The sequence below is a fragment of the Oncorhynchus mykiss genome, chromosome 11, assembly GCF_013265735.2.
Source record: "Oncorhynchus mykiss isolate Arlee chromosome 11, USDA_OmykA_1.1, whole genome shotgun sequence".
In the NCBI taxonomy this organism is placed as follows: domain Eukaryota; kingdom Metazoa; phylum Chordata; class Actinopteri; order Salmoniformes; family Salmonidae; genus Oncorhynchus; species Oncorhynchus mykiss.
Window position 1 is genome coordinate 24,774,049 of NC_048575.1, and position 25,948 is coordinate 24,799,996.

The window sequence follows — 25,948 nt, forward strand, 5'->3', positions numbered from 1 at the left end:
AACGTCACTGTTCTGAACAGAACCCAACTAACAGCTACAGCCCAGTCTAGAAAAAAACAAAACCCACGTCATTGTTCTGAACAGAACCCAACTAACAGCTACAGCCCACAGTTTAGAAAAAAACAAAACCAACGTCACTGTTCTGAACAGAACCCAACTAACAGCTACAGCCCACAGTCTAGAAAAAAACAAAACCCACGTCATTGTTCTGAACAGAACCCACGTCATTGTTCTGAACAAAACCCAACTAACAGCTACAGCCCACAGTCTAGAAAAAAACAAAACCCACGTCATTGTTCTGAACAAAACCCATGTCATTGTTCTGAACAGAACCCAACTAACAGCTACAGCCCACAGTCTAGAAAAAAACAAAACCCACGTCATTGTTCTGAACAGAACCCAACTAACAGCTACAGCCCACAGTCTAGAAAAAAACAAAACCAACGTCATTGTTCTGAACAGAACCCAACTAACAGCTACAGCCCACAGTCTAGAAAAAAACAAAACCCATGTCATTGTTCTGAACAGAACCCAACTAACAGCTACAGCCCACAGTCTAGAAAAAAACAAAACCAACGTCACTGTTCTGAACAGAACCCAACTAACAGCTACAGCCCACAGTCTAGAAAAAACAAAACCCACGTCATTGTTCTGAACAAAACCCAACTAACAGCTACAGCCCACAGTCTAGAAAAAAACAAAACCAACGTCATTGTTCTGAACAGAACCCACGTCATTGTTCTGAACAGAACCCAACTAACAGCTACAGCCCACAGTCTAGAAAAAAACAAAACCAACGTCATTGTTCTGAACAGAACCCAACTAACAGCTACAGCCCACAGTCTAGAAAAAAACAAAACCAACGTAATTGTTCTGAACAGAACCCAACTAACAGCTACAGCCCACAGTCTAGAAAAAAACAAAACCAACGTCATTGTTCTGAACAGAACCCAACTAACAGCTACAGCCCACAGTTTAGAAAAAAACCAAAACCCACGTCATTGTTCTGAACAGAACCCAACTAACAGCTACAGCCCACAGTCTAGAAAAAAACAAAACCCATGTCATTGTTCTGAACAGAACCCAACTAACAGCTACAGCCCACAGTCTAGAAAAAAACAAAACCCACGTCATTTGACCATTTATCCCAGATAAAACTGTATGCATGAAATCACCAAAACAAAACATGGATATCACCAAATGATCACTAAAAGAGAATCGCAGGATTAAGTAGTTGTCCACAAACAGCTATGTATTGGAAAATGCTTGACTTTAAAGTAATGAGGTTTGATCCATCCTGTCTAACAAACACATTTTTGGGGGGTGAACTATTCTTTTAAGCACACAAAATGATTCCGACAACAAATCACATTGATTTTAATAACAGTTGTTACATACCAACCACAGTTCATACTTGATTTTGTCCACAGGACACTAGCCATGTGTTCAACTTTAACATGACACTAAAACTAGTTCAAAACAAAAGGAAATGTAATTTAAACCTCTTTCCATCAAAATAATTCTATGATCATTTTTTCCTCTCTTCACATTTCACACTAAAATCTATGGAGCTAAAAGTGGACTAGAGCAATATCAAAAGCAAGTGGCAGAAACTCAAGGCACTTCAAATTAGTTTGAGGGACTACACATATGTGGGATGAACATTGAGCCAACAACCACAAGTAATATGGAAAGCTACGCAGCGTGTATGAAGAAAAAAAAAAACAGAAAAGGCACTCTGCTTCAAATAAGCTGTTATAAAATGGAGGCTATGCTAACCAAGCTAGCAACATGCTCCTATGTCATACAGTACATACATAAAGTGCATCATACAGCCACTACTGGCCAAGTCCCAAACATTAGCTCCTATCTCTATTGCGGAGTTTAAGCTGTATGTGAAAGCTCTCAGCTCATAACAAGAAACAAACACACCAACATGTGACATTTTGAGAAATGGTGTACTCACAGTCCATTGTACTATCCACAGTGCACAAAACATTAAGAACACCTGCTATTTCCATGACGTCTGCCCAGGTGAAAGCCATGATCCCTCATTGACGTCACCTGTTAAATCAGTGTAGCTGAAGAGAGGAGACAGGTTAAAGAAGATTTTTTAAGCATAGAGACATGGATTGTGTGTGCACCATTCAGGGAGGTGACTGGGTTAGACAAAATATTTAAATGCCTTTGAACAGGGTATGGTTGTAGGTGCCAGGCACACTAGTTTGTGTCAAGAACAGCAACGCTGCTGGGTTTTTCCACACTGTGTATCAAGAATGGTCCACCACTTAAAGGACATAAAGCCAACTTGACAACTGTGGGAAGCATTGGAGTCAACATCCCTGTGGAACGCTTGACACCTTGTAGAGTCCATGCCCCGACAAAGAGGCTGTTCTGAGGGCAAAAAGGGGTGCAACTCAATATTAGGAAGGTGTTCCTAATGTTTTGTCCACTCAGTGTATACATTGTACTGTATTGAGTATTGCTTTTTGGGATGTTAGTGTACACTCAACAATGTGCTCAGGTTATGGCTTATCGTGATTGAGTGTGGTCAATATATTCTCTCTCGCATGCATTCACAAAGACAAAAGTGACATTCACAAGGGAGCCAGAACCATAGAATGGAATCCTTAATTCTAGGATATGAATACCCGTAGTTAACAGGCAGTGAGGTCAGTGATAGTGGTCTGGTAAGTTTGAGGAAACCGATTCCATGCAGACAGGGGTCATTCTGCTCAACGTTGATATATTCATGATTCCATCCACCAATCATATCAGCATGTATCAGTGGACAATTAAAAATATATATATTTTGTCCTTTTGAACGTGAATAGCAGAGCAATATACAGTATCTCTTTATGACTCTGGCATGTAGCATTCAGCAACATTTGTCTGTTTTCAAATGGGGTTCTTCTGCTAATGTATTTAGGCAAAATACATTTCTTAGTGTAGAAATTAGGTTAACATGGGCATAAAATATAGGATTTCATGGAATGTGGGACTGACATGATAAACAAGAGGTGTCTGAACGCTAAGGATGTCAATGCTCTCTCCAACGGGGCCCGTTGGATATGTTAAGGTTCACTCTGTGTTTAGACATCCAGAGATGACGAGGTTTAGTAGTGCAAGCAACGCATGACATCAAACATATCAAATCAACAAAATGGGGCAAATCAACAAAATGTCAGTTCAACAATGTGTAGGGTCAAAAATCTAAACTATCACAGAACCAAAATAACACACACAACATGTATTTGATGTACCACCCCCACAAATACTTTCTGTTCTACTTTTGTTGAAGATACTGTATGCCAGATGGGCAGTATTAAGCAATGAGATGTGACTACAAGGACAATATTAGTAGACAAGCTAAAACATATGAGTTCTATCATTCTCCAAATATCTGCCAACCACCCCATAACAGCTTTGACCTTTATAATAACAGGAAATGACATGTTAATCCCTGCCATCTTGAACACATCATTGACCGCCAGAATATTCCCATGCGCCTTGTCCAGTCATTGTCTGTGGCCATATCTGCTATAGCCACAGGGTGGTGCTGTTTCGCTGATGCAGAGGTGCTGTAGTAGTCAAGCTTTGCAAGGTTCCATTTCTCGGTCAATGGATTTTCATATGGTTCATCATATTGCAAGATCCAATTATCCAATCGGCTTTAAGGTGGTGTTAGAGTCCCTCTCCAGGTTTTGGTTGTGTCTGAAAAGGCACCCAATCGGCTATTCAGTGCACTACTTTTGACCAGGACCCATATGGCTCTGTCATTTCAGACACATCCACTCTTTGGCTGGGAGACAACAGGATCTGGGGGCTCTGGAAACCTGTTTCATACAGATAAGGTGTGGAACCAACTAACCCCAAGAACTAAACTAATGAGCTACAGTACTAGCTACAGCTACCAGTTCATTAGATGTATGCATTCCTCCTACGTGGTCTGCACCATTCTGAGGTGGATGTATTGTCTTCAAGCTTTGATTAGCAAATGGACTAGGTGAATCTGAGGACTGCCCTCAGTAATATTTTTTTGTTTGTTTTGTTTGTTTGTTTCATAGTAAAGTGTCCCTGCAGGTGTATGCAAGGTCCCTCAATTACTCAATCCACAACTTCATGGGGGCAAATCAACCATTGAAGGAGTGTTACGGGATAAAGTGTCCCTACTCTGCTCCTGTCAGTATCATTGAGTCCAGTCAGATTAACTGGCAGCTGGGATGACCTGGGGGTGTTACCGAATAAAGTGCCCCCACCCAATTCATATTCTCTCTGAAAAACAGTGGCCAGGGTCTGTGGAAGTCTAAATGAGCAGCAATGCAGGGGGTTGATCAACTATCCTGCAAACAAACTAAACAATGTTTGGAAGGGGGGGGGGGGGGGTCACGTCCAAAGCCCCACCCTCAGAATGTTTCAGTCCCAAGATCCTTGAGTAACAGTGATCACAGTCATGAAGGAGGGAGGAGGGGGTGAATTGAGGGAAGAGCAGAGTTGTCCCAGGTGGCTCAGTGCTCCAGCCGAGCGTCACACACCTGGGTCACCTCGATGACAGGCGGAGAGCTGCCTGTGGCAGGCCCACACCAACACCCTGAGACACGCAGAGAAGGGTGGGCCTCACACTTCCTGGAGAGACAGAGAGAGGGGAAAATTGAAAAGTTGACAAGAATAGATGGACCAGTGTAGGTTGAGAGAAGAGGGGATGAACATTTCAAACACATCTCACTGATAAAAGACAGCGAGAGACACCAGAATAAGTTCCCGAGACCATCACTGCACATGTGAAAAAAGCTATAAGTAAATACTCTGGGGTAAAGACGCACATGGTGGCCCACAGGTCAGTCAGAAGACATGGACAATGGTACTAGACACCATTATCATGATACCATATAATGTGAAGTATTCAGCACCTCCAACTACTACTGCACAGCTGTGTAACATGGAGGGAAAAAAACACAAAGGAAGAATATGGTCAGGGTCATTCAACTAAGACAGAAACCCCCCTGCTGTTGCCACCAATCCATCTACTGTATGTCCACATTGTCTGGCTCTGCAATTAACCATACACATAGCCCTTTAGACCAGGGATCATCAACTATACTGAACAAAAAATATAAATGCAACAATTTCAAAATTGCATTCAAATTGCCATTGATAAAATTACAATTGTGTTTGTTGGCTGTAACTTATGCCTGCCCATACTATAACCCCATCGCCACCATGGGGCACTCTGTTCACAACGTTGACATCAGCAAACCTCTCGCCCACGTGACGCCATACATGGTGTGGTTGTGAGGCCTGTTGGAAGTACTGCCAAATTCTCTGAAATGACATTGGAGGTGGCTTTTTGGTAGAGACATTAACAGCTCTTATGGACGTTCCTGCAGTCAGCATGCCAATTACACGTAACCTCAATTTGAGACATTCTGTGGCATTGTGTTGTGTGACAAAACTGCACATTTTAGAGTGGCCTTTTATTGTCCCCAGCACAGCACTGTAATGATCATGCTGTTAAATCAGATTCTTGATATGCCACACCTGTCAGGTGGATGGATTATCTTGGCAAATGATAAAATGCACACTAACAGGGATGTAAACTAATTTGTGCACAACATTTGAGTGACATAAGCTTTTTGTGCGTATAGAAAATAGCTGGGAGCTTATTTTAGCTGATGAAACACGGGACCAACACGTCTATATTTTTGTTCAGTGTAGATTCAGCCGCGGGCCAATTTCTTATTGAGCAGATGGTCAGGGGGCTGAAACATAATTACAAATCATTTGTAGACTGGAAACTGACAGCAAGAAACCCAAACATATATAATATTTGACTAAAACAATTATTTCAATCCTTGCTTACATTTGTATATGATCACATACATAGTACCAGTCAAAAGTTTGGACACCTGCTCAGTCAAGGGTTTTTCTTTATTTTTACATGGTAGAATAATAGTGAAGACATCAAAACTTTGAAATTACACATTTAGAATCATGTAGTATACATTTAAAAAAAAAAAAGGGTTAAACAAATCAAAATATATTTTAGCTTCAAAGTAGCCACCTTTTGCATTGATGACAGCTTGAACACTCTTGGCATTCTCTCAACCAGCTTCACCTGGAATGCGTTTCCAACAGTCTTGAAGGAGTTCCCACATATGCTGAGCACTTGTTGGCTGCTTTTCCTTCACTCTGTGGTCCAACTCATCCCAAACCATCTCAATTGTGTTGAGGTCGGGTGATTGTGGATGCCAGGTCATCTGATCCCTCTCCTTCTTGGTCTAATAGCCCTTACACAGCCTGGACATGTGTTGGGCCATAGTCTTGTTGAAAAACAAATGATCGTCCCACTAAGCACAAACCAGATGGGATGGCGTATCGCTGCAGAATGCTGTGGTAGCCATGCTGGTTAAGTGTGCCTGGAATTCTAAATAAAAATCACAGACAGTGTCACCAGCAAAGCACCCCCACACCTCCATGCTTCACGGTGGGAAACACATGCGGAGATTATCCGTTCACCTACTCTGCGTTTCTTGAAGACAAAGCAGTTGGAACCAAATAATCTGAAATTTGGACTCATCAGACCAAAGGACAGATTTCCATTAATGTCCATTGCTCGTGTTTCTTGGCCCAAGCAAGTCTCTTTTTGTTATTAGTGTCTTAGTGGTTTCTTTGCAACAATTTAACCATGAAGGCCTGATTCGTGCAGTCTCCTCTGAACAGTTAATTTTGAGATGTGTCTTACTTTAACTTGGTGAAGCATTTAATTGAGCTGCAATTTCTGAGGCTGGTAACTCTAATGAACTTATCCTCTGCAGCAGAGGTAACTCTGCGTCTTCATTTCCTGTGGCGGTCATCAAGAGAGCCAGTTTCATCATAGCACTTAAATGGTTTTTGCCACTGCACAAAGTTCTTGAAATTTTCCGGATTGACTGACCTTCACGTCATAAAGTAATGATGGACTGTCATTTCTCTTTGCTTATTTGAGCTGTTCTTGCCATAATATGGACTCTTTTACCAAATAGGGTTATCTTCTGTATACTACCCCTACCTTGTCCAAACCGTTTGGCTCCAACACATTAAGAAGGAAAGAAATTCCACAAATTAACTTAACAAAGGCACACCTGTTAATTGAAATGCATTCCAGGTGACTACCTCAAGAAGCTGGTTGAGAGAATGCCAAGAGTGTGCAAAGCTGTCATCAAGGCAAAGGGTGGCTACTTGGAAGAATCTCAAATATATTTTGATTTGTTTAACACTTTTTTGGTTACGACATTTTTCCATATTTGTTTCATAGTTTTGATGTCTTCACTAATATTCTACAAATGTAGAAAATACTAAAAAATAAAGAAAAACCCTGGAATGATGTCTGTCTGTTCAAACGTTTGACTGGTACTGCATCTCTCTATTATGCGTAGGAATACTGTGGAACAGATTTCTCAAATCAAAACAACTTGGAGCTGATTTGCTGGTGTTTAGTCTTTTATGTCCAATAATTTAAAATACACTTTGGGGAGGGGGGGGGGCAAAGAAAATCACTCACAGGCCATAATTGGTATAGTATTTATATGGTTCAAGGCCCATTCCTGTCTGAGGTTTAATGTTAAGTCAACTAAATAAAATGTCAAGTCTGGTCTGTAATCAATATCTCTAATCCGATTGGCCGAATGAAGTAGCCACCCGATGTCTTTCCTTTCCCAACCACAGCTCTGTCAGTTCTGCAATCCTCAAGGCTTTGTCATTTTTCACTGGACAACTATTGAGGAAACACACTATGGCTTGATATGACAGATATTAGTTAATAGACAATATTTTGCAATGCAGCTAGCTACCTTCACTACTTCACTAGCATTAGGAAAATTAAGTTAGGAGGGTGGGGGTTGCTGTTTTCAAAGGCTTTCAAGGTCATTTCTGTTTTTGAAAGTGAATGCTCTGGGGGAGGGGATACAGTAGTATGCCGCTTTAAGAGAGACACTCCAGCAAAAATCAGCTAACGGCAGTTGAAGTCATAAGCACAGTTCACTTTGAAGAGATTGATTGTGATGGCCACTGCTATAACAGGTGGCATGATGCCAGCTGGTCTTCAGGAAGAGGGGTTGATCATCTGAAAAGACAGCTAACTGAATGAAGGGAGTTTGAGCATTATACAAAAGGGCTTCTCGATGTGAGTGTGCGTATAGTGCAGTGAAAAATCAGTTATGAGTAAGAAAACCACGGAACTGGTGAATAGTATCTTGAATAAATAAATCGAGGCAATGTTAACGGGATATAGTGAAACCCTGGATTGTGTGTGTGTGTGTGTGTGTGTCTTACCCGTTCTCCTCTGACATAATGTCCTGGTCTGCCTCGGCGGTTGATGACTCCACGTCCCCATCTGCGTCTACGCTGCTATCACTGCCCTGAGCTGACAACCCACTCTGGCTCTCTGGGGTCAGAGACTCCCCGCTGTAACGTGTGCACACACACACAATCTGTTACACACCCTAGAAACACAAGCCATGTAACACGATTGCAGTAAACCTGTGTGTGTCGGTTGTTCAGTACCTGAGGCGCTTCTTCAGAAGGTGGATGTGACGGTCCTTCTCCTCCAGTCTCTTCTTGAGGGAGCTAATCTCTCTCTGCTTCTCAACCAGCTCTTTCTGCAGACGATAGTTACTCTCCTCCAGAGTCTCACAGAATGCCTGGTAGGGGGGCGGGAGCGAGAGAGAGAGAGAGAGAGTTACGGAGTTATGAAAACGTGACAGGACAACAACTTACATGGCAAATAAAAGTTGGGTAAGTTGAGCCAAAGGAATAGTTGTTACTAGGAAACCATACACAAAATGTATCATTTGACCACATATTTAGGAAGAGGTCATCATTTCATGGAGTCTGTGAATGAAGAAACCACATGGAAAAAGTGGTAAGCAAGTTAGGTCCAAAAAAACAGATTTTCACCAAGTCAAATGAATCTATTGTGTTAAAGGTTTCATGATGCTAAGTAGATCGTTTTAAGATTGATGTATAGAACAGTTGGGGTCTCTATAAAATACAATATGAGGTACTTAACTTTTATTCTAGGTTATCCATCCTTCTAGCTGTGTGGGCTAATATAGTTTAAATGTTTGCCTTGGGGTAATTTGGGCCAATGGTTGAGCCAACTGAAAGTGTTTCCTTCCCAGGCATTATCGCCAGGATATGAGGTAACACCAGGGCCTAAGTGTTTAAATGCTTAAAATTATTAAAAAGACATAAAAAGCTATTGTGATTGTGTTGAATTGTGTTAAGGAAATAAAGATAGACATGGTTTTAAAAAGGTAGTGGTAATAGTTAATTCAGTACAGAAATGTGTTGGAGGGTTAACTTACCCTGTCCCGCGGCTCAACTTACCCCACTCCCTCCTAATGGAGCACTTAGAGGAGAGGAAGCCAAATCCTAATCCACCACTAACCAAAGACTGTAAAAGCTATTCTAATGACAGTTATGCTAATAGGTGTATATACTAATTAGATGTGGTGCTGGCATCGGAGGCTCATTCCAGCTAGAGAACAACAAAGCCTGTCCCAAATTACTCCCAGGATTATGGGTCACAAAAACAAACACTGCAGAAACTGGATTGAACTGGTCTCGTTTGGGTCTACGTGACTTCTCAATAGGCCTTTGTGAAAGTCGACCTCAAGTTGCATGCTGGTAACAGAAGATCAGTCTTACCCGGCTCTCCTCCAGACTGTCAAAAGGACCTGGTGGATCATCTAAACACAGGAACTCTCGCACTGCTATGCTGTTAAAGAGACAAGGAAAGACAGCGTTTTCATAAATCAACAAGAACGCATCTTTCCATACCAACCAAGCAACTTCAGGGTACTCACACACAATCCCCCAAAAGACAGTATCTATGATGGATTGCGTATTGGTTTTGCTGTCCATGTCACCAGTATTGGTGCCAAGGAAACTAGACAGGGTATTAGAAAAGGTTTGTATTACAACGCTAAATACAGTTACTGTGTCATGTATGCTTTTAACCTTGACTACATAACTCTAATATAGCCTAAATAAAGTGTGTGTGGATACATTCAGCTGCTTCCATAGACGTTCTTTGTTGTTGGCCAGGTGTTAATGTCTCAGGTCATGGGCAACCAGCAAGTCCATCAGTAAACTCAAGACTGTGTGTGTGTGTGTGTGTGTGTGAGAAACCTCAAAACACTTGAGGTTTGCACTGCATGATGAGACATGTTCACGCAGACACGCACCAGTTGGCAACGTCTTTGTGTGCCACCAGGTTCTGTAGGAAGGCCTGCAGGCCCAGCTGTCTGTCCTCTAGGAAGTCAGAGTTGTAGTTGTCTTTGAACCAGCGCTTTGGAGGCAGAGACAGTCTGAACCCTGGGAACACCTCCTTCAGCTGAAACTCACACACACAGAGACAGGTTAGGCAGGGGAAAAGCAACACCGACACACACACGGCATCTTAACACACCTAGTACACACACATTACACACCGTACAAACAAACACACGTACAAAACACACACGGAAAAGAGAGACGAAGAAGCACAGGCTAATTATCGCAATAATACCACCAACACACCCTGAACAAATGTAACATTACATGGTTTGTTATGACCAGGAAAACCAAACAAGGCCTGTTTGCTCAACAGTGAAGGGAGGGGCTTGAGTTATTGATCTTTCAAAAACACATCCATGTCAACTCTGGAAAAACTCTTCAAACAATTTCCCCAAATTCCGGTTAACAAGTACAGCACATGCAGCCCAGTGTTCATCCTGTTAGGCCAGTGCCCTTATTCACAAATCAGAGTAGGAGTGCTGATCTTGGATCCGTTTTTAAATATATATATTTTAAATCATAAATAACCCTGATCAGCACTCTTACTTTGAGTCTTTGTGAATAGGTGTCCAGATTGGTTAGTTCTCTCTTCTAGAGCGAGAGCGACCACAGGAATGGCTGTGCAGCCTGTCCACAGCCTCTGTGTGTCTGATGGAGGGTGTGACCTTTTCCTACCTCACCCCAAGCTACTGTGTCTAGTAGCAAAACCAGATTTATAGGCGTATAGTCTGCATTTAGCCTTCTGTAGTCTGTGTTTTATTACTAAAAATATTTCTAACAGAAAAATGTAGTAGGCCATCTAAGGGCATTGTTGGCAGTGTGCTGACTTAAGGATAGACTAGATTTAAGAAAAGAGTTGATTATATGGACATCACATGAAGCACTCAGCTGTAAGACTTTTAAAAAGTGAATGATTATTATACCTAATCCACATAGTATTTCTCCCCTTGTCCATCTCTGACCTGTCCCGCTAGGAGTTGGCTTCCTGTGGCTGGCTAGACAAAGCTACTGCTGCTGTTGTTGGTTGTGGAACACTGGCTCTTTGTGTGCTGGGGGGGGGGGGGGGGGGGGGGGTGCACAGAGGGGATTCACTTCATTTCTGTATTACTCTCCAACACAAAAGAGCTACTTCCACAGTACTGATGATTACAGACGGTCTCGCCCACAGTCGTGATGATTACAGACGGTCTCGCCCACAGTCGTGATGATTACAGACGGTCTCGCCCACAGTCGTGATGATTACAGACGGTCTCGCCCACAGTCGTGATGATTACAGACGGTCTCGCCCACAGTCGTGATGATTACAGACGGTCTCGCCCACAGTCGTGATGATTACAGACGGTCTCGCCCACAGTCGTGATGATTACAGACGGTCTCGCCCACAGTCGTGATGATTACAGACGGTCTCGCCCACAGTCGTGATGATTACAGACGGTCTCGCCCACAGTCGTGATGATTACAGACGGTCTCGCCCACAGTCCTGATGATTACAGACGGTCTCGCCCACAGTCCTGATGATTACAGACGGTCTCGCCCACAGTCCTGATGATTACAGACGGTCTCGCCCACAGTCGTGATGATTACAGACGGTCTCGCCCACAGTCGTGATGATTACAGACGGTCTCGCCCACAGTCGTGATGATTACAGACGGTCTCGCCCACAGTCGTGATGATTACAGACGGTCTCGCCCACAGTCGTGATGATTACAGACGGTCTCGCCCACAGTCGTGATGATTACAGACGGTCTCGCCCACAGTCGTGATGATTACAGACGGTCTCGCCCACAGTCCTGATGATTACAGACGGTCTCGCCCACAGTCGTGATGATTACAGACGGTCTCGCCCACAGTCCTGATGATTACAGACGGTCTCGCCCACAGTCCTGATGATTACAGACGGTCTCGCCCACAGTTGTGATGATTACAGACGGTCTCTCCCACAGTCGTGAGAGGGTGCTGCTTTACGGGTTCCTGACCAATTTTGTGTTTATTTTTTTTGTAGATAATGTCTCGGACATAATTTCCTACCACCGAACACACCTTCTGGACATTAGAACAGCGATCACTAAACTCAATTTGGATGACAATTTCTACTTCAACGAGTTGGCAGCTCTGGACGCAGTGTTGTCATGATACCGAAATTTTTACTTTGATACCAGGTTTAGTATCACAATACCACAAATAAAGGCATATTGGCCAAAGTCACAGAATGACACTTGATCCAAACAGATCAAGATCATTACAATTGACATTTTAGAATTTTTGATGTATGCATTAATCAATCAAATAATCATACAATCAATTTCTATTTGTTACCTTAAGAACATAACAGTAATATTTTTTTTGAATGGTAAATCTCTATTGATAAACTGGGCAAATCAAGATGTAGCCTATTCACAATACAGGTGAATGTGTGACCCACCACCAGGATTCAGTCCTATGTAGCAAAAATTTGAAATAGTATTTTTTTACAGTAAAGTAGAGACTCAGAGCTAGAAAACGGTATTTCAAACACTGCAGTTGAGGAACAATGGGAAAGTAAATCTGCTTTGAAAGTTGATAAACTTGTAACCCCACTTTTGAGAAAATGGCCCTTGAATGTTCTGGTACACCTACTAAGGAGCTTTTGTCTACACCCATTCAGCATCATTCACACCGTCTTAAGCCTTGGCCCTACCCATCTCTTTAACGGATTCACATGTGAGGATCTGTGCTAAACAGTAAGGTAGTGAGGTAAACAACCAAAGACTTCAAGACTAAAAGTGGTAAAAGTAGTAGCCTACAATAAGGAAAAACTCCAGGTAAAAAATAAGAAGGTGGAAACGGTACAGTTCACGCTGACAGTGGCGTGTGCAGAAAGCAGCACATCGTGCTCGGGTAGCTGATGTGAGTAAGACTTTCCTACCTGGACAAGAGGAACACCTACAGCGTGCGTGCATCATCCCCTTCTGTACTCCTGGTTCACCCACGACTGCATGACTCAAACACCATCATTAAGTTTGCTGACGACACAACGGTGGTAGGCCTGATGGCCTATAGGGAGGAGGTCAGTGACTTGGCAGTGCAGTGCCAGGACAACAACCTCTCCCTCAACGTCAGCAAGACAAAGGAGTTGATCGTGTACACAGTAGGAAACGGAGGGCCGAGCACGCCTCCATCCACATCGACACGGTTGTAGTGGAGCAGGTTGAGAGCTTCAAGTTCCTCGGTGTCCACACCACTAAGAAATTAACATGGTCCACACACACCAACACAGTTGTGAAGAGGGCACGACAACACCTCTTCCCCCTCAGGAGGCTGAACATATTTGGCATGGGCCCTCAGATCTTCAAAGAGTTCTACAGCTGGACCATTGAGAGCATCTTGTCTAGCTGCATCACAGCTTGGTATGGCAACTGCGTGGCATCCGACCGCAAGGCACTACAGAGGGTAGTGCATACGGCCCAGTACATCACTGGAGCCGAGCTCCCTGCCATTAAGGACCTCTATACCACGCGGGGTCAGCCGACCAAGCCCTCCCTAACCCGGACGACGCTAGGCCAATTGTGCGTCGCCCCACGGACCTCCCGGTCGCGGCCGGTTACGACAGAGCCTGGGCGCGAACCCAGGGACTCTGATGGCACAGCTGGCGCTGCAGTACCCTTAACCACTGCGCCACCCGGGAGGCGTATACTACATACTTAATGAGCATACACTACATGCTATTAGTTCATTATTAGTATACTAATTTTACAAACAGTATCCTTTCAATTGAGCGCATTAGCAGTCGACCGGAGGTTGATGTTGTTGCTATGCTAGTTAGCATAACAAATGACTAGTTAGACATTTTACAACTCCGGGTGTGTTGTTAAATTCAAATCTGGAGTGCCAGAGTGCACTTGTAAATTCAGAGCATTGTCAGATTGTCTGTTTGTAAACTATTCTGAGCGTTTCGCTCTCTGAGCGCACACTGGACGCTCCGCCAAGAAGTAGGGTTGATTTGAGCGTTCTGACCTTACAACGGCAGTCAAGCACCCAAGCTAACATTGGCTAGCTACTTCCAGACACAAATGAGACCACTCTGACCATTTTACTCGCCCAAGCAGAGCCGGTTAGGCAGTTTTCATGTTATCAAGAGCGTTGGTGACTAACTGCTGTTGGCAACAAATTACTTCTGCTTTTTTTGCCGACGTTTACTGACAACGGCCATATTCAACGGGTGTTGAGCCCTCGCAAATTCATTATTCTGTGCTCTGAAACACTCAGACGAGTGTGCTCTGAAATCGGAGTAGATTTACAAAAGCACCTGAATGTCAATTGAGAATGCACAACGACAATACCTTCTAGCTAAACTAAGAATGCCGGGAATAATCAAACCAATAGTAGTTAGGGCAGTTAGCTTATTGTTAATCTACTGGCAAGTTTGAACATACCGGTAACATACTGCTGTACTGCTGTAATGATATGCTATGTGGTTCGTAAGGACGGCTGACAATTTGTTAGCCACGCTAACATAACGTGTAAAGTAACTTGTTTTAAAAGTCGTTACATTGTTCAACATTTTCTTAATATTTGTCATAATTTGATAAAGCAATGAATTTGTATCCGCTCCTGTTGTACTTCGGCTGCATATTTCCCCCCCATTTTCTTCTTATGGGCCCTAAAGTACGGAAATAGTGTCCTCTGCGTGTATACTTCATATTTTGGCCAATTTAGTACGACATCCGGGAACTTTTGGTATATTAACTATATCCATACATGACCAATAAGCATACTATATACTCAATTCAAGTCAAAGATTGTATGGTACGTGCGGTTAGTATGAGTATCCGAACACATCTACTGTTTCTCCTATAGTACTGAGTATAACCCTGTCTCTCCCACAGTACTGAGTACTGTCCCTCCATGCGAGAATCTACAGCCATAAACACATATTGTGTCAGGGCAATTGAGCACTGGATAGGTCTACATTATTGACAACAGTAATCGGGTTTGTTACTTAGACTATTCAGATGGGGTACAGATCAGGAAAAGTGGAAACCAGGGCATGTGTGTGATGATGATGAAGAGTTATGTCACATGGATGAGTCGTATGCTAGCTAGCAATGATGTCATAGATGGTAAAGTTTAGATACCTTTAGATTAGATAGCAGCCCATTTTTGACATACAGGAGGATAGTTAGTCCACCCTAATGTATTCATCAAACAAACCTTTCCTCCTACGAGGCCCAGGACAGTCCCTGGGAGGAGTAACTATCCTCGAGTGAGGACGTACCTTGTCGTTGAGTCTGGAGAAGTCAGTGTATCTTCTGAAAACCACCCAACTTTCATTCTGAGTCTTCCTCACCAGGACCTTATACACCTGTAGCAGGAGACCAAACACACACACACACACATTAACAGCTCACATTTGACCTTATGATAGCAGTTATCTTATACTCAATTACAGTCATAGATTAACAATGTTCCTTCAAAACCAAACCAGCACAGTGCGCCGGAGACTGAATCTGAACCTAACAGAGATGTATTTTCTCAATATTAGTAAAGACGTATAATAGAAGCTTAGTAATACCAAGAGAAAAATACAATATGGATGTGAGCTTGCTTTTTCCAAGAGACAACTTTCTCCCTTTCATAACCAATGTCTTTAAGAAAGTCAGACATTTAGCATTTCTTCATCTTGTCTCTCTGACCCCGTTCAGTCATTTCAAACCACAGGCATTCAGAACACACTGCCTGCGTCACGAATGGCACCATATTCCCTAAATAGTGCACTAAATAGGGAAAACATGTGCCATTTGGGATACAATCCCACTGATTTGGGGTTTTATGGAACACCTTTGATGCCGAAAGCTATTCTAAGCATGACGGCTCAGAGATAAGCATTTATAAGTCCAACTCCTTGGGTTTGGTTAGAGCGGTGTGTCTGAGTGAAAGGATAGACTGAAGAGAAGGTGATCCAGCCAAGGCTCACAAGAACACACTGGCACTAATATCAAATGGGTTAACAGGAACTTGGAAGCCAGGGAAAGAAAGGAGAAGACAGTACCTAACCGACAACAGGGACACCACGCAAAATAAAGACTAATAGGTGTAAATATAATAGAAACCCTGGCATCATCATGTGTACATTATGTCCACAAACTGAGGTTACGGCCCAATTGGCACCCTACTCACTATAGACCACTGTGTTTGATCAGGGGCTCTGATCAAAAGTAGTGCACTATATAGGATACCATTTTGGAGTTACACTAAGCCGTTGTGTACTTGCAGCAAATTATGCAGTCTATTTTAGATAGCGTTAAGGGAAAGCAGTGGGAATGCAGAAGCCATTTTAGGAGTGAGTTAATTACTGGACTTGCCCTTTAAATCAATGACTGAAGTCTTCAGCAGCATATTCTGATTCCTTTTAATTAAAGTGCTGCTGGAGAGTGAAATTACAAACGCCTGTTTGAGTGGAAGGGGCAGTACACTGCCACTGCAGTACCAATCTGCAACTAGGCTAGATCATGAATACAACTTGAAGCCATGAGCAGCAAACACTTTATACAATAGTGTTAGGCCTTCAATACAATTAATGTTGCAAACTATAAATGAGAGAGAAGAATGTGCAACCACTCAGTTGCTTTGAGTCAAATCCTTATTCTGCTGTATCATCGTCCATCTGTACTGGATGAGAGGGATGCAGGGGGTTAACAAATGGTCATTGATGGCAGGGCTGATGTATTGAGATCATGATCAGCTGGATTTGGGGACACAACAGTCAGGAAACAAACAGACTAGCCAGACCATGATAAATGAATGGTAATGTAGCCTAACTAAAGCCAACTGGTCATTTGTGTCACTTGGTGCTTAGCCCAGAGCTTAAAGGGATACTTTGGGATTTTGGCAATGAGTTCAAATATCTACTTCCCCAGAGTGAGACGAACTTGTGGATATGATTTTTATGTCTCTGTGTCCAGTACGAAGGAAGTTAAAGGTAGTTTCGTGAGACAATGCTAACTAGTATTAGCGCAATGACTGGAAGTCTATGGGTATCTGCTAGCATGCCAAAATCTCAAAGTATCCCTTTAAAAAAGTTCCAGTAATGACATTAACGACATTCCCAACAAGTCCAGGCATCAAAACAGAAAGGAAGGATATTTCAAATGACTTGCAACTTTGGAAAAAGTGGTTAAAATAACAACAACATTTTTGCTGACTAGTTGAGTCTGGCTTCCTGCTGGTCCCCGTCTCCCTGGCATGTTTGAACTGCATAGCCTGGTCCCAGATCTGTGCTATAAAGCCAACTCCTTGCATGACAATAGCCATAGGCAAGACAACACAAAGATCTAGGACCAAGCTAATTATTGCCTCCCTCTCGCTCTCTCACCGTCAACTTGGCCCGCTCCTCCATGACCTCGTAGCCCAGCACGGTAGGGGTAATGGGCCTCTCTTCCCAGGCTGAGGACCCTGTGATGGATCCTGGAGGTCCTGGTGGTGATTCCTGATCCATGTTTTTCCGGGAGGAGGTGGAGTACTCCACTGTGGGGTCCAGCCCCAGCCCGTTCAGCCTGGCCCGGGTCACTGGGCTCTGACACTGCAACAGGGAGGGTGGAGAAGTGAAGCAGCAGCCTCTCTCTGAGCTTTGGGATCGAGGCCCTCCGACTCGATTCCCTCTCCTCCCAGGGTCACGGCCAGGGCCCAGGATCTCATCCCCGGGGCCTCTAGTGGAGGAGGACTCAGAGCTGCTGGAGACACTGTTCAAAGATGAGGTCCTCTGAGGGCCCCGCCTGGGCTTCCCATTGGTCCCTGGCAGGGTCCTATCTCTGATGGAGACAGGTACAGGCACGAAGGGCGAGGACATCTGGCTGGGCTGTCAGTGTCCTCCCTCTGGTTGTCAGATACCCCAACCCTCCTCACCCACCTCTACCGCCAAACTCTTACTCTCACAGCCTTGCAAACTGGCAGGGCAGCAGGTCAGCATAGGAGGCGCTGGTGAAAAAAAGACAGGGCCAGTACTCACTCTCGCTCTAGGATCCAGCACCCTATAAAAAAAATAGGGGATACAGAAAATAAAACTGACTTATCATCCCACCTTTTGCTTGCTGATCATAAGGACGCAGCATACATTGATCATGTTATTAAATACAGTATTGTCCCCTGAATGAGGCCAACTCTTTGCAAATTGCAACCAAGAGGCACATCAATTATTGATAAAGCCAGATGTCATTTATAATTGATAGATGTGTGTATGAGTAAAATGGGGGGGGGGGGGGGGTCTAGGTGTGAATGGTCCCTTGCACATTAAATAAGCTTTCATTCAGCCTGAAACTGTATCGATTGTCTGGTGTCTGTCTGACAGAGCTCCCTGCCAGTCAATGTCTGCATCGCAAATAACACCCTATTTCCTATATACTGCACTACATTTGACCAGGACCCATAGGTAATGCACTACAATGGAATTAGGGTGGCATTTGGGAAACGCATAATGACAGCGCACTAATTGAGCATGGTAGAGTAAGTCAGTGGAGTGTGTCTGGTCTTTATAGATTAAAAGACTAGGCTGAAAATACAGCAAACATCCCAGATTTATTGTGTTGCTGCAGAAAATGCAGAATAGATCAATGTCTTCCTAGCTATGTCCTGGTTGCTTTGTTCACAACAGCACACCACATAACTAGATCGCCACAGTGTTGTGTGTGTGTGTGTGTGTGTCTCACACACACACACACACACACACACACACACACACACACACACACACACACACACACACACACAGTTCATTTAACCTCATAAGGAGCTTCATATTACGAGCCTTTGGACTATTTTATCTCCACGCGGAAAAGTCAGGACCCAATTTTAGCTGCAGATGTGATCTTGCCTCACCCTGTGATGTGTAATGAGCTTCTTGTTGACTGTAAAACAGAACCCATGTAGGGAGGTGAAGAGGAGTTGTAAACATGAAAGGATCTCTCCATAATGAGGCGCCTTGGCGGAGTACCGATTGTTTAAAATGGCAAGCTTTTGTTCAAACTGGAGCAAAGGTTACATCACTGAAAAGGAGGTAGAGTTAACACCCTCATTATTTAGCTAACGAACTTGCCATTTAATTCGCATAATAGCTTTTCAGCAAGCGTATCACCTGGCTAGGCTAACGTTAGCTACTAGCGAGCATCAAGCCAGTTAACGTTACCGCAGACACTTTTTGCTTGATTCAACAGCACAGAAGAACGAGATCGGCATAACGTTACTCACCGCAGGATTTTCTCGCTCCACGTTCAGTTGCTTCATCATAGATGTTAACATTTCTGGTTGTTTATAGTGAAAGATATCCTACTTGCTTTGGTCAACTGTCATACGCAAGACTAGTATACAACGCCGACGACAGTCCCTCCAGAAAAGATGGACGTCATCACGCATATGCCCTGACGCGCCCACAAATCTTTGCCCAAATATATATTTTTTTTAAGGGGGGGGGGGGGGGGGTAAAGCAAATATAAACTGTATATCTATGGCTTTGGTACGGTATAAGAAACAGTGAATTATAATGCAAGAGAGTGTTATAAAAATCATAACAAATGTTAATTGGTATGGTATTTGGGTGTACAATAGTATTTTGCACAAAGAATTGAACTGAAGTGCACAAAGGACATTTCTGTTCAATCCCTGCAAAACATCAGTTACTTATGTTTCCTTTACAAAGTAATGAACACTGATGGAAACTGTTGGATTTAATAACCGTTCAGGAATCCCGCTTACCTAATAAAGTTGGGGCAAGAAGGTAGGCTGAAGGCTGCACAGCAATCTGCCTGACCAATGGCTATGGCAGTCATTGCCTACTGTGTATGTAACAGGCCTCTCTCAATTTATCTGGGCCTACTACCCCGCATGTGACCTGATTTTGGCAAAGCAATTTTTTTCAGGGCATTCAAAATAGCAGATGCAAGAAAGCATCTCAAAAAAGGACTCTTACCCTGGAGCACAAAAAAAAAATCACATTTAAAATGTTGTCGTTGTTGAATGTTAAAGTAGTGAACATATGCATGGAGGCATTTTTACATAGTTGAATTTCAACACCAAACATGAAAAGGTTGAGGCACAGCAGTTTAACACATTCCTGAAAAACCCCCACACTAAATGAGCCTTTGAAACTAAGGTGGGTGTTTACTGCCACCTACTGTTCAATGCTGTGAAGTGCATTGTCAGAGGTATCTGGCTCTATTTAATAACATATATACTGGACAATTCTATTACTTGTAAAATGATTTGATTTCCTAATTAGATATTTTATTGAAGTCAAACGCAACAAAAATTCTGCTTATTCATATAATACATTTACATTACTATACAATGGGAAACAGTGCCAGATCGCTAAAAACAACATTCATAACAACCTTAGCCTCAGTGACAGTCAGGCACTTATATAGCTACTGCATAAAAAAAAATGCTATACAGAACAAGCTATACAAAAATCATATATCAATACAGCCTCATAATCATTCCTTTTTTAAACTGGGTCAATTCCATATGATTTTCATTCCTACCACATTCTTTCTATTCAATTTACAGAAATCTAAAAAAAAGTATCAACTCTCAAACTCTAGTAAGACTAAAGTACCCTACATCCCTCATAGCAGCTTTCCATGTAAACCCCACACAAACATTGTCTACATCCCAAATGGTACCTGATTCCCTATGTAATGTACTGCTTTTTACCAGGGCCCCTAGGGAATAGAGTGCTATTTTGGGAGGTAACCAAAGATTCACATCCCACGCAGAATCACATCCTGTGTATTTTGTCATGATCCATGAACTGTTTGAGGTTCTGCAGGTTGTCCCACCACTGGAACAGGAAGGTCTCTGCGATAAGGCTGAACCAGGGCGTGATCAGTAACTCGTTGTTCTTGGCCTTCTTCAGCATCTCTTTCAGCTCCTCTTTGGTGACATAACAGTGGGTCTTGATCTCGTTGGGGTCTGGGTTCACCTCTATGTCTTTCTGCATGAAGAGGATGTAGTCGATCTCATGTTCCCCCCACACACCGTCTGACTGGGCCTTGTAGTGGATACGGGTCAAATAGGTCATCTCCTCTGGTGGAACCTGAGGGTGAACCATTGGACATGATCAGAAGAAAGGGCAACTAATATCAAACATACAGTGGCTACATCTTACAACATCATGCATATCTCAAAGCTCTCAAACACCATCTCATACTATATACACTTCATAAAATAAAGCCAGTTGCACTTTAATTTACTGTGCACAACTTACTAGATATTTACTAAGAAATTACATGATGAAATGGTGAGTACATTGTAATAACCTGGGAATAACCTATGAAAGCTGTACCTGATCCATGGGAATTCCCAGCTCTGCTTCCAGTCGTCTTGATGCAGCTCTCCTCACCCCGATGGCCTCTAGCTCCTCCAGCTCACTGGATGTGTATAAGGGGTGACTGCAGCATGTGTTGGTATAACACCCTGAACAGAAAACAGGGAGGGAAACAAGTCATTATTCCACTACCGATCTGATAACCATAGGTATGGATGCACACAAAAGTTACATCAGTGATTAAGAGTCAGCGGGAGGTTTTACTGACCTGGAAAAGTGATCTTAGCATCAGATCTCTGCTGTAAGAGCAGCTTGTCTTCACTGTTGAAAAGGAAGACGCTGAATGCACGATGCAATAAGCCTGGAGCAGAAGAAAGGATCTGATTAGTTACCATTCAACATGACTGTGAGCTGCATGGCTTTGCAACACAGCTTTCATATGTGTAGTATATAGAGCAAATGTTATAGTGGGTTAAATCATCTACATTTCATATCTGACTCCACTTTAATATTAGAGTTAAACAATGTGCAATCAAGTATTATGAATTTCACTGACTAAGATCAAGGTGAATGATTGAACTCACATACAAGGCATAAAACTTAAGTTACACAGCATTATTATTATTATTGTCATATAGAGCTTTGAGAAGGGCGGACTGGCTCTTGATCATTGCGTTTTGGGGCAATTTGCCATGCGGCCCCATTGGTGACAGAGAGTAAAGAAATTTGGGCAATTACTCCATGTCAATGTGAGTTGCAACAATGTTGACCAACTTGAGATACACGTGGGGTATATATATCAGCAATAATCAGAAATGACATAACCATAGGGCTGTCACTCTACCTTTGTCAATATTAGAGTTGAGGTGGCAGTTCTTTTTGCTTTCTGCTCCAGTCTTCTGGTCGTTCTCATCAATAAGGATACACATCTCTGCCAGCAGCTGGACCTGCTTCTCGTCCAGGTTATCTGTATTAATTTCAGGCATCCCGACTGCAGACCCTCGCAGCTTTCTCACCTCACTGCTGAGCAGAACAACAATTTGATTAGCGAATGGGCGCATATAGCATATAGGTTATAGGTTTCCGACCTACATTGGAATGACTTGGTTATTGGTGCATATGACATTATATTTAGACAGGAGACTATTTGAAGATATAGTTGAATTCAAGTACAGCAATATGAGGCAAGAAGGCTCTAAATACATGCCTATGTAGGCTATTAATAGAACAGGCGCATGTAACGTTTAACGGAAGCACAATACACAGACACGAGAAACAATGCGTTTGCTGCTGCAGACAATAGCAAAATAGTAAACAAATGCATAAGTAAAAAGCCAATACCTACCTTGATATATTCCTCAAAGAGACAGACGTGGAGTGAAATATAGGATTTCTTGGAATGCCTAGTCCTCCAGAAACAGGTATATTTGGCTTTAACAAAGCCCGTCCCTCACTGGACACCACCCGAAGCACCGCCCACAAGCCGCGCACCATCGCCAGACCAAAAACGAAGACCAATCAGATAGGATGGGGTCGCCAACACGCCATCGAACCACCTCCCGCTTTCAAGTGGAATTAAACCTTGGACAACGACCTATCCACGTAGAATACGGTCTACACAATCGCTGATATGAAAGCACAACTCCTTATAAATGCAGTTTCAGCACTAGAAATTATGTTTTACTTACATTCTGTTTCCGACGATTATCAGTACACACATTGGTAAGCCTCCTTGTAAATGTGCTTATCGCTGACGTTTGAGTTGATCATTGGTTCTTACAGAAACGGAAATCGTATTGGCTGGTGATGGGAAACGTATGCCTTATCACGTGACATAGCAGCACTTGCAGCATCTCCTACTATTTTTTTATGAAAGCTACATCAGCTAAAACTGTCAAACGTATTCATTTGCAACGTTTTAGCCACTCACAATAGATTAGATCTTTGTCTGTGTCCCCTAACTATCTGAGATATCTCTACGACTGTCAAATCAAATAAGTAACTTTTTGACAATTCCTTGGTTGTCTTTCTCGTCCACCAAAGCCTCGCGTTGCTTGTGTCCCATGACGCTTGATTCATGAGCCGACTCGTATCATAAACCGAGAGCCAATTTTCTGGAAATATACGTGCTCTCTCCCTTTATTTTTCTACGACCTTCAAAAGACACTTGCGTAGTTACCGTTTATAAAGTAAGTAGCTTAGTTAGAGTACTACTGTGTTGAAAAAAAAGACTTTTCAGAGCCAGTTAGTTAGCTAGCTAACGTTAGTAGCGTAGTTAGAAATTGAGGCTAGGCTGCGTTCTCCGTCTGAGTATGTACTCCAACTAACGTTAGTTAGGTACCGGTAGTAATGGCCTTGATATATAAGGCAGCCTTGCTAACCATAGCTACTGCTTGAAGGCCTGTCTGCATGACTATAACAGGTTGCATGCACACATTATTAGCCTGCTAGTTGGCGTGTACTAACAAGCTAGTTACATGCCATTGGTAGCTAATTGACTGGTTCTCTCATAGCTAACTAATTCACATTGCTAACAGCTAATAATTAAAGCAACTCAAAATCAAACAACCTCTACTACCGATGCAGCATCATCTCTATCAATACGTTGTTTCGCATTTGTTGTGTTCTCATTGCTGTCTTGTCTCTTTCGAATCCAAGTGTGGAAGTCAGATTTATAAGCAAATTACTCTCCAGATCACTCTTTTGCCCGTTTATTGACATCTTGTTTTTCCATCTGTCTGTCCAGCCAGTGGTGTCTTTGAGGGCTTTCTCCATCAACTGTGGAGACTAGGCTACTGGCCACCCACATCATTGTGATCACCTTCATTACCTGCCAGTTTAGGATGCAACGATGTACTTGTCATGCTGCTTCTCACTAATGGTATGCATCCTTATTTCCATGTCCCAGGTTGTGTCCATAATATCACCCTATTCCATATCTATATAGTGCACTACTTTTGACAAGAGCACAGGGTTTTGGTCTAAAGTAGGGCATTTTATACTAGGGAATAAAATGCCATTTGGGAGTAGTCTTGCTTTCTTTGGCTTTTGAAATGCTCACATCTTTTGCATGATCATATTGAATGTTTACTGCTCTAGTATATGGACAATTGACTCATTCTCATTGTCCTGATAACTTGCCTAGATAGAGTGAATGTTTACTATCCTGTAGCTACACTACAAGGGAAGTCTATTAAACAGCAGTGCTATGACCAGAACAATAAAGCCTCTGGCTTAGTCTCAAATGGCACCCTATTCCCTTTATAGTGCACCACTTTTGACCAGGGCCTGTAGGACTCTGGTCAAAAGTAGTGTGCTATATTGGGGCCTATGGTTGAAAGTAGTGCACTATATAGGGAATAGGGTTCCATTTAGGACAGCCATTCTCCAGGCGCCAGCAGAGAGCAGTAATGTGAAACCTGACAGCCAGGGTTGAACCATGGGTTGTGTTTGCTCAGTCTCAGGTAGGAAGTGAACCGGAGGACGTCACAGAGGAGGGATGCCTGTAGAGAGTGGAAGCAGTGCCGCCGCCCGTCACACCAAGCAGAAGCGCAAGTCCCACAGCCTGTCCATTCGGCGCAGCAACAGCACTGACCAGGAGCAGCGCACAGTGACAGGCATGCAGAGAGATATGCTGGACGGACAGGTGAGTGAGCTGACTACCGCAGTAAACACACACAAAGTAAACACACACAGTAGACACGGTACCTTAATACACAAACGTACATGTGCACACACACATGCTCTATCTCTCTTTCTCTAAAACATATGAACGTTTTAAAAAGCAGTTGGCTTGTATCGGCTTATAATGTTAGTTATTAAGATGTAGTGATGTACTACTGAAATTGAAACCATTACAGTAAAAATTAAAAATAGCCTATCATTGTATGTTGATTAGCATGTCAATTGTCAACCTGTTGTTGGTGGGAGGTTTGTTTCTGTAATATTACCAGGGAGAGAGGACAGTATCTGACGGTTTTTGCGACTTACTTTCTACCTGGTGTTGCAACATGCTTTAAGTAAGATGTACTTTCTCAGAGAAAGTGTAGACATACAGTACCAGTCAAACGTTTGAACACACCTACTCATTCCGGGGTTTTTCTTTATTTTTTACTATTTTCTACATTGTATAATAGTAGTGAAAACAACACTATGAAATAACACATATGGAATCATGTAGTAACCAAAAAAGTGTGAAACAAATCAAATATATTTTATATTTGAGATTCTTCAAAGTAGCCACACTTTGCTTTGATGACAGCTTTGAAAATAGTAAAAATAAAGAAAATCCCTTGAATGAGTATGTGTGTCCAAACTTTTGATTGGTACTGTACATCA

The 25,948-nt window shown here is 42.8% G+C and overlaps 3 protein-coding genes across 9 annotated transcripts in view; 1 reads left to right on the plus strand and 2 right to left on the minus strand.

The window, feature by feature from the left end:
* Positions 1-1,353: 1,353 nt before the first annotated feature.
* On the minus strand, positions 1,354-19,694 carry snx16 (sorting nexin 16). 2 transcript variants are annotated; one of them, XM_021620578.2, is made up of 8 exons: positions 19,537-19,694; positions 17,669-18,323; positions 15,572-15,658; positions 10,227-10,375; positions 9,688-9,757; positions 8,542-8,678; positions 8,311-8,442; positions 1,354-4,626 (listed from the first exon to the last, which is right to left on the minus strand). In XM_021620578.2, exons 2-8 carry the CDS (start codon positions 18,140-18,142, stop codon positions 4,509-4,511), a joined length of 1,167 nt encoding a protein of 388 aa, XP_021476253.2. In that variant the 5' UTR covers positions 18,143-18,323; positions 19,537-19,694; the 3' UTR covers positions 1,354-4,508. The 2 variants fall into 2 exon arrangements, with proteins under 2 accessions (XP_021476253.2, XP_021476255.2); XM_021620580.2 differs by lacking the exon at positions 1,354-4,626 and adding an exon at positions 7,300-8,101.
* Positions 19,695-20,535: 841 nt separating this feature from the next.
* Positions 20,536-23,382, minus strand: idi1 (isopentenyl-diphosphate delta isomerase 1). 3 transcript variants are annotated; one of them, XM_021619873.2, is made up of 5 exons: positions 22,956-23,382; positions 22,455-22,630; positions 21,879-21,971; positions 21,629-21,759; positions 20,536-21,379 (listed from the first exon to the last, which is right to left on the minus strand). In XM_021619873.2, exons 1-5 carry the CDS (start codon positions 23,102-23,104, stop codon positions 21,062-21,064), a joined length of 867 nt encoding a protein of 288 aa, XP_021475548.2. In that variant the 5' UTR covers positions 23,105-23,382; the 3' UTR covers positions 20,536-21,061.
* LOC110535530 (WD repeat-containing protein 37) overlaps positions 23,198-25,948 on the plus strand; it is a 29,777-nt gene continuing 27,026 nt past the window's right edge. Inside the window, exons 1-3 of one of the 4 annotated variants that reach the window (XM_021620583.2) lie at positions 23,198-23,332; positions 24,357-24,491; positions 25,069-25,256. In XM_021620583.2, coding sequence (XP_021476258.1) covers positions 25,110-25,256 — 147 coding nt within the window. In that variant the 5' untranslated portion in view covers positions 23,198-23,332; positions 24,357-24,491; positions 25,069-25,109. Of the gene's footprint in view, positions 23,333-23,458; positions 23,800-24,356; positions 24,492-25,068; positions 25,257-25,948 lie in introns of those variants that run through there. The other 3 variants (XM_021620581.2, XM_036935227.1, XM_021620582.2) reach the window with 3 other exon arrangements.

Excerpts from the sequence above, each read along its gene's own strand:
- snx16 (XM_021620578.2), bottom strand. The coding sequence starts at position 18,142 with ATGTCCTCGCCCTTCGTGCCTGTACCTGTCTCCATCAGAGATAGGACC. Across the intron at positions 15,659-17,668 it reads AGGAGCGGGCCAAGTTGACG|GTGTATAAGGTCCTGGTGAG; the intron begins GTGAGAGAGCGA and ends CTCCTGCTACAG. Across the intron at positions 4,627-8,310 it reads ATTATGTCAGAGGAGAACGG|GAAGTGTGAGGCCCACCCTT; the intron begins GTAAGACACACA and ends CTGTCTCTCCAG.
- idi1 (XM_021619871.2), bottom strand. The coding sequence starts at position 23,104 with ATGGTGCGCGGCTTGTGGGCGGTGCTTCGGGTGGTGTCCAGTGAGGGA. Across the intron at positions 22,634-22,955 it reads TCTTTGAGGAATATATCAAG|CAGTGAGGTGAGAAAGCTGC; the intron begins GTAGGTATTGGC and ends TGTTCTGCTCAG. Across the intron at positions 21,760-21,878 it reads TGCTAAGATCACTTTTCCAG|GGTGTTATACCAACACATGC; the intron begins GTCAGTAAAACC and ends TTTTCTGTTCAG.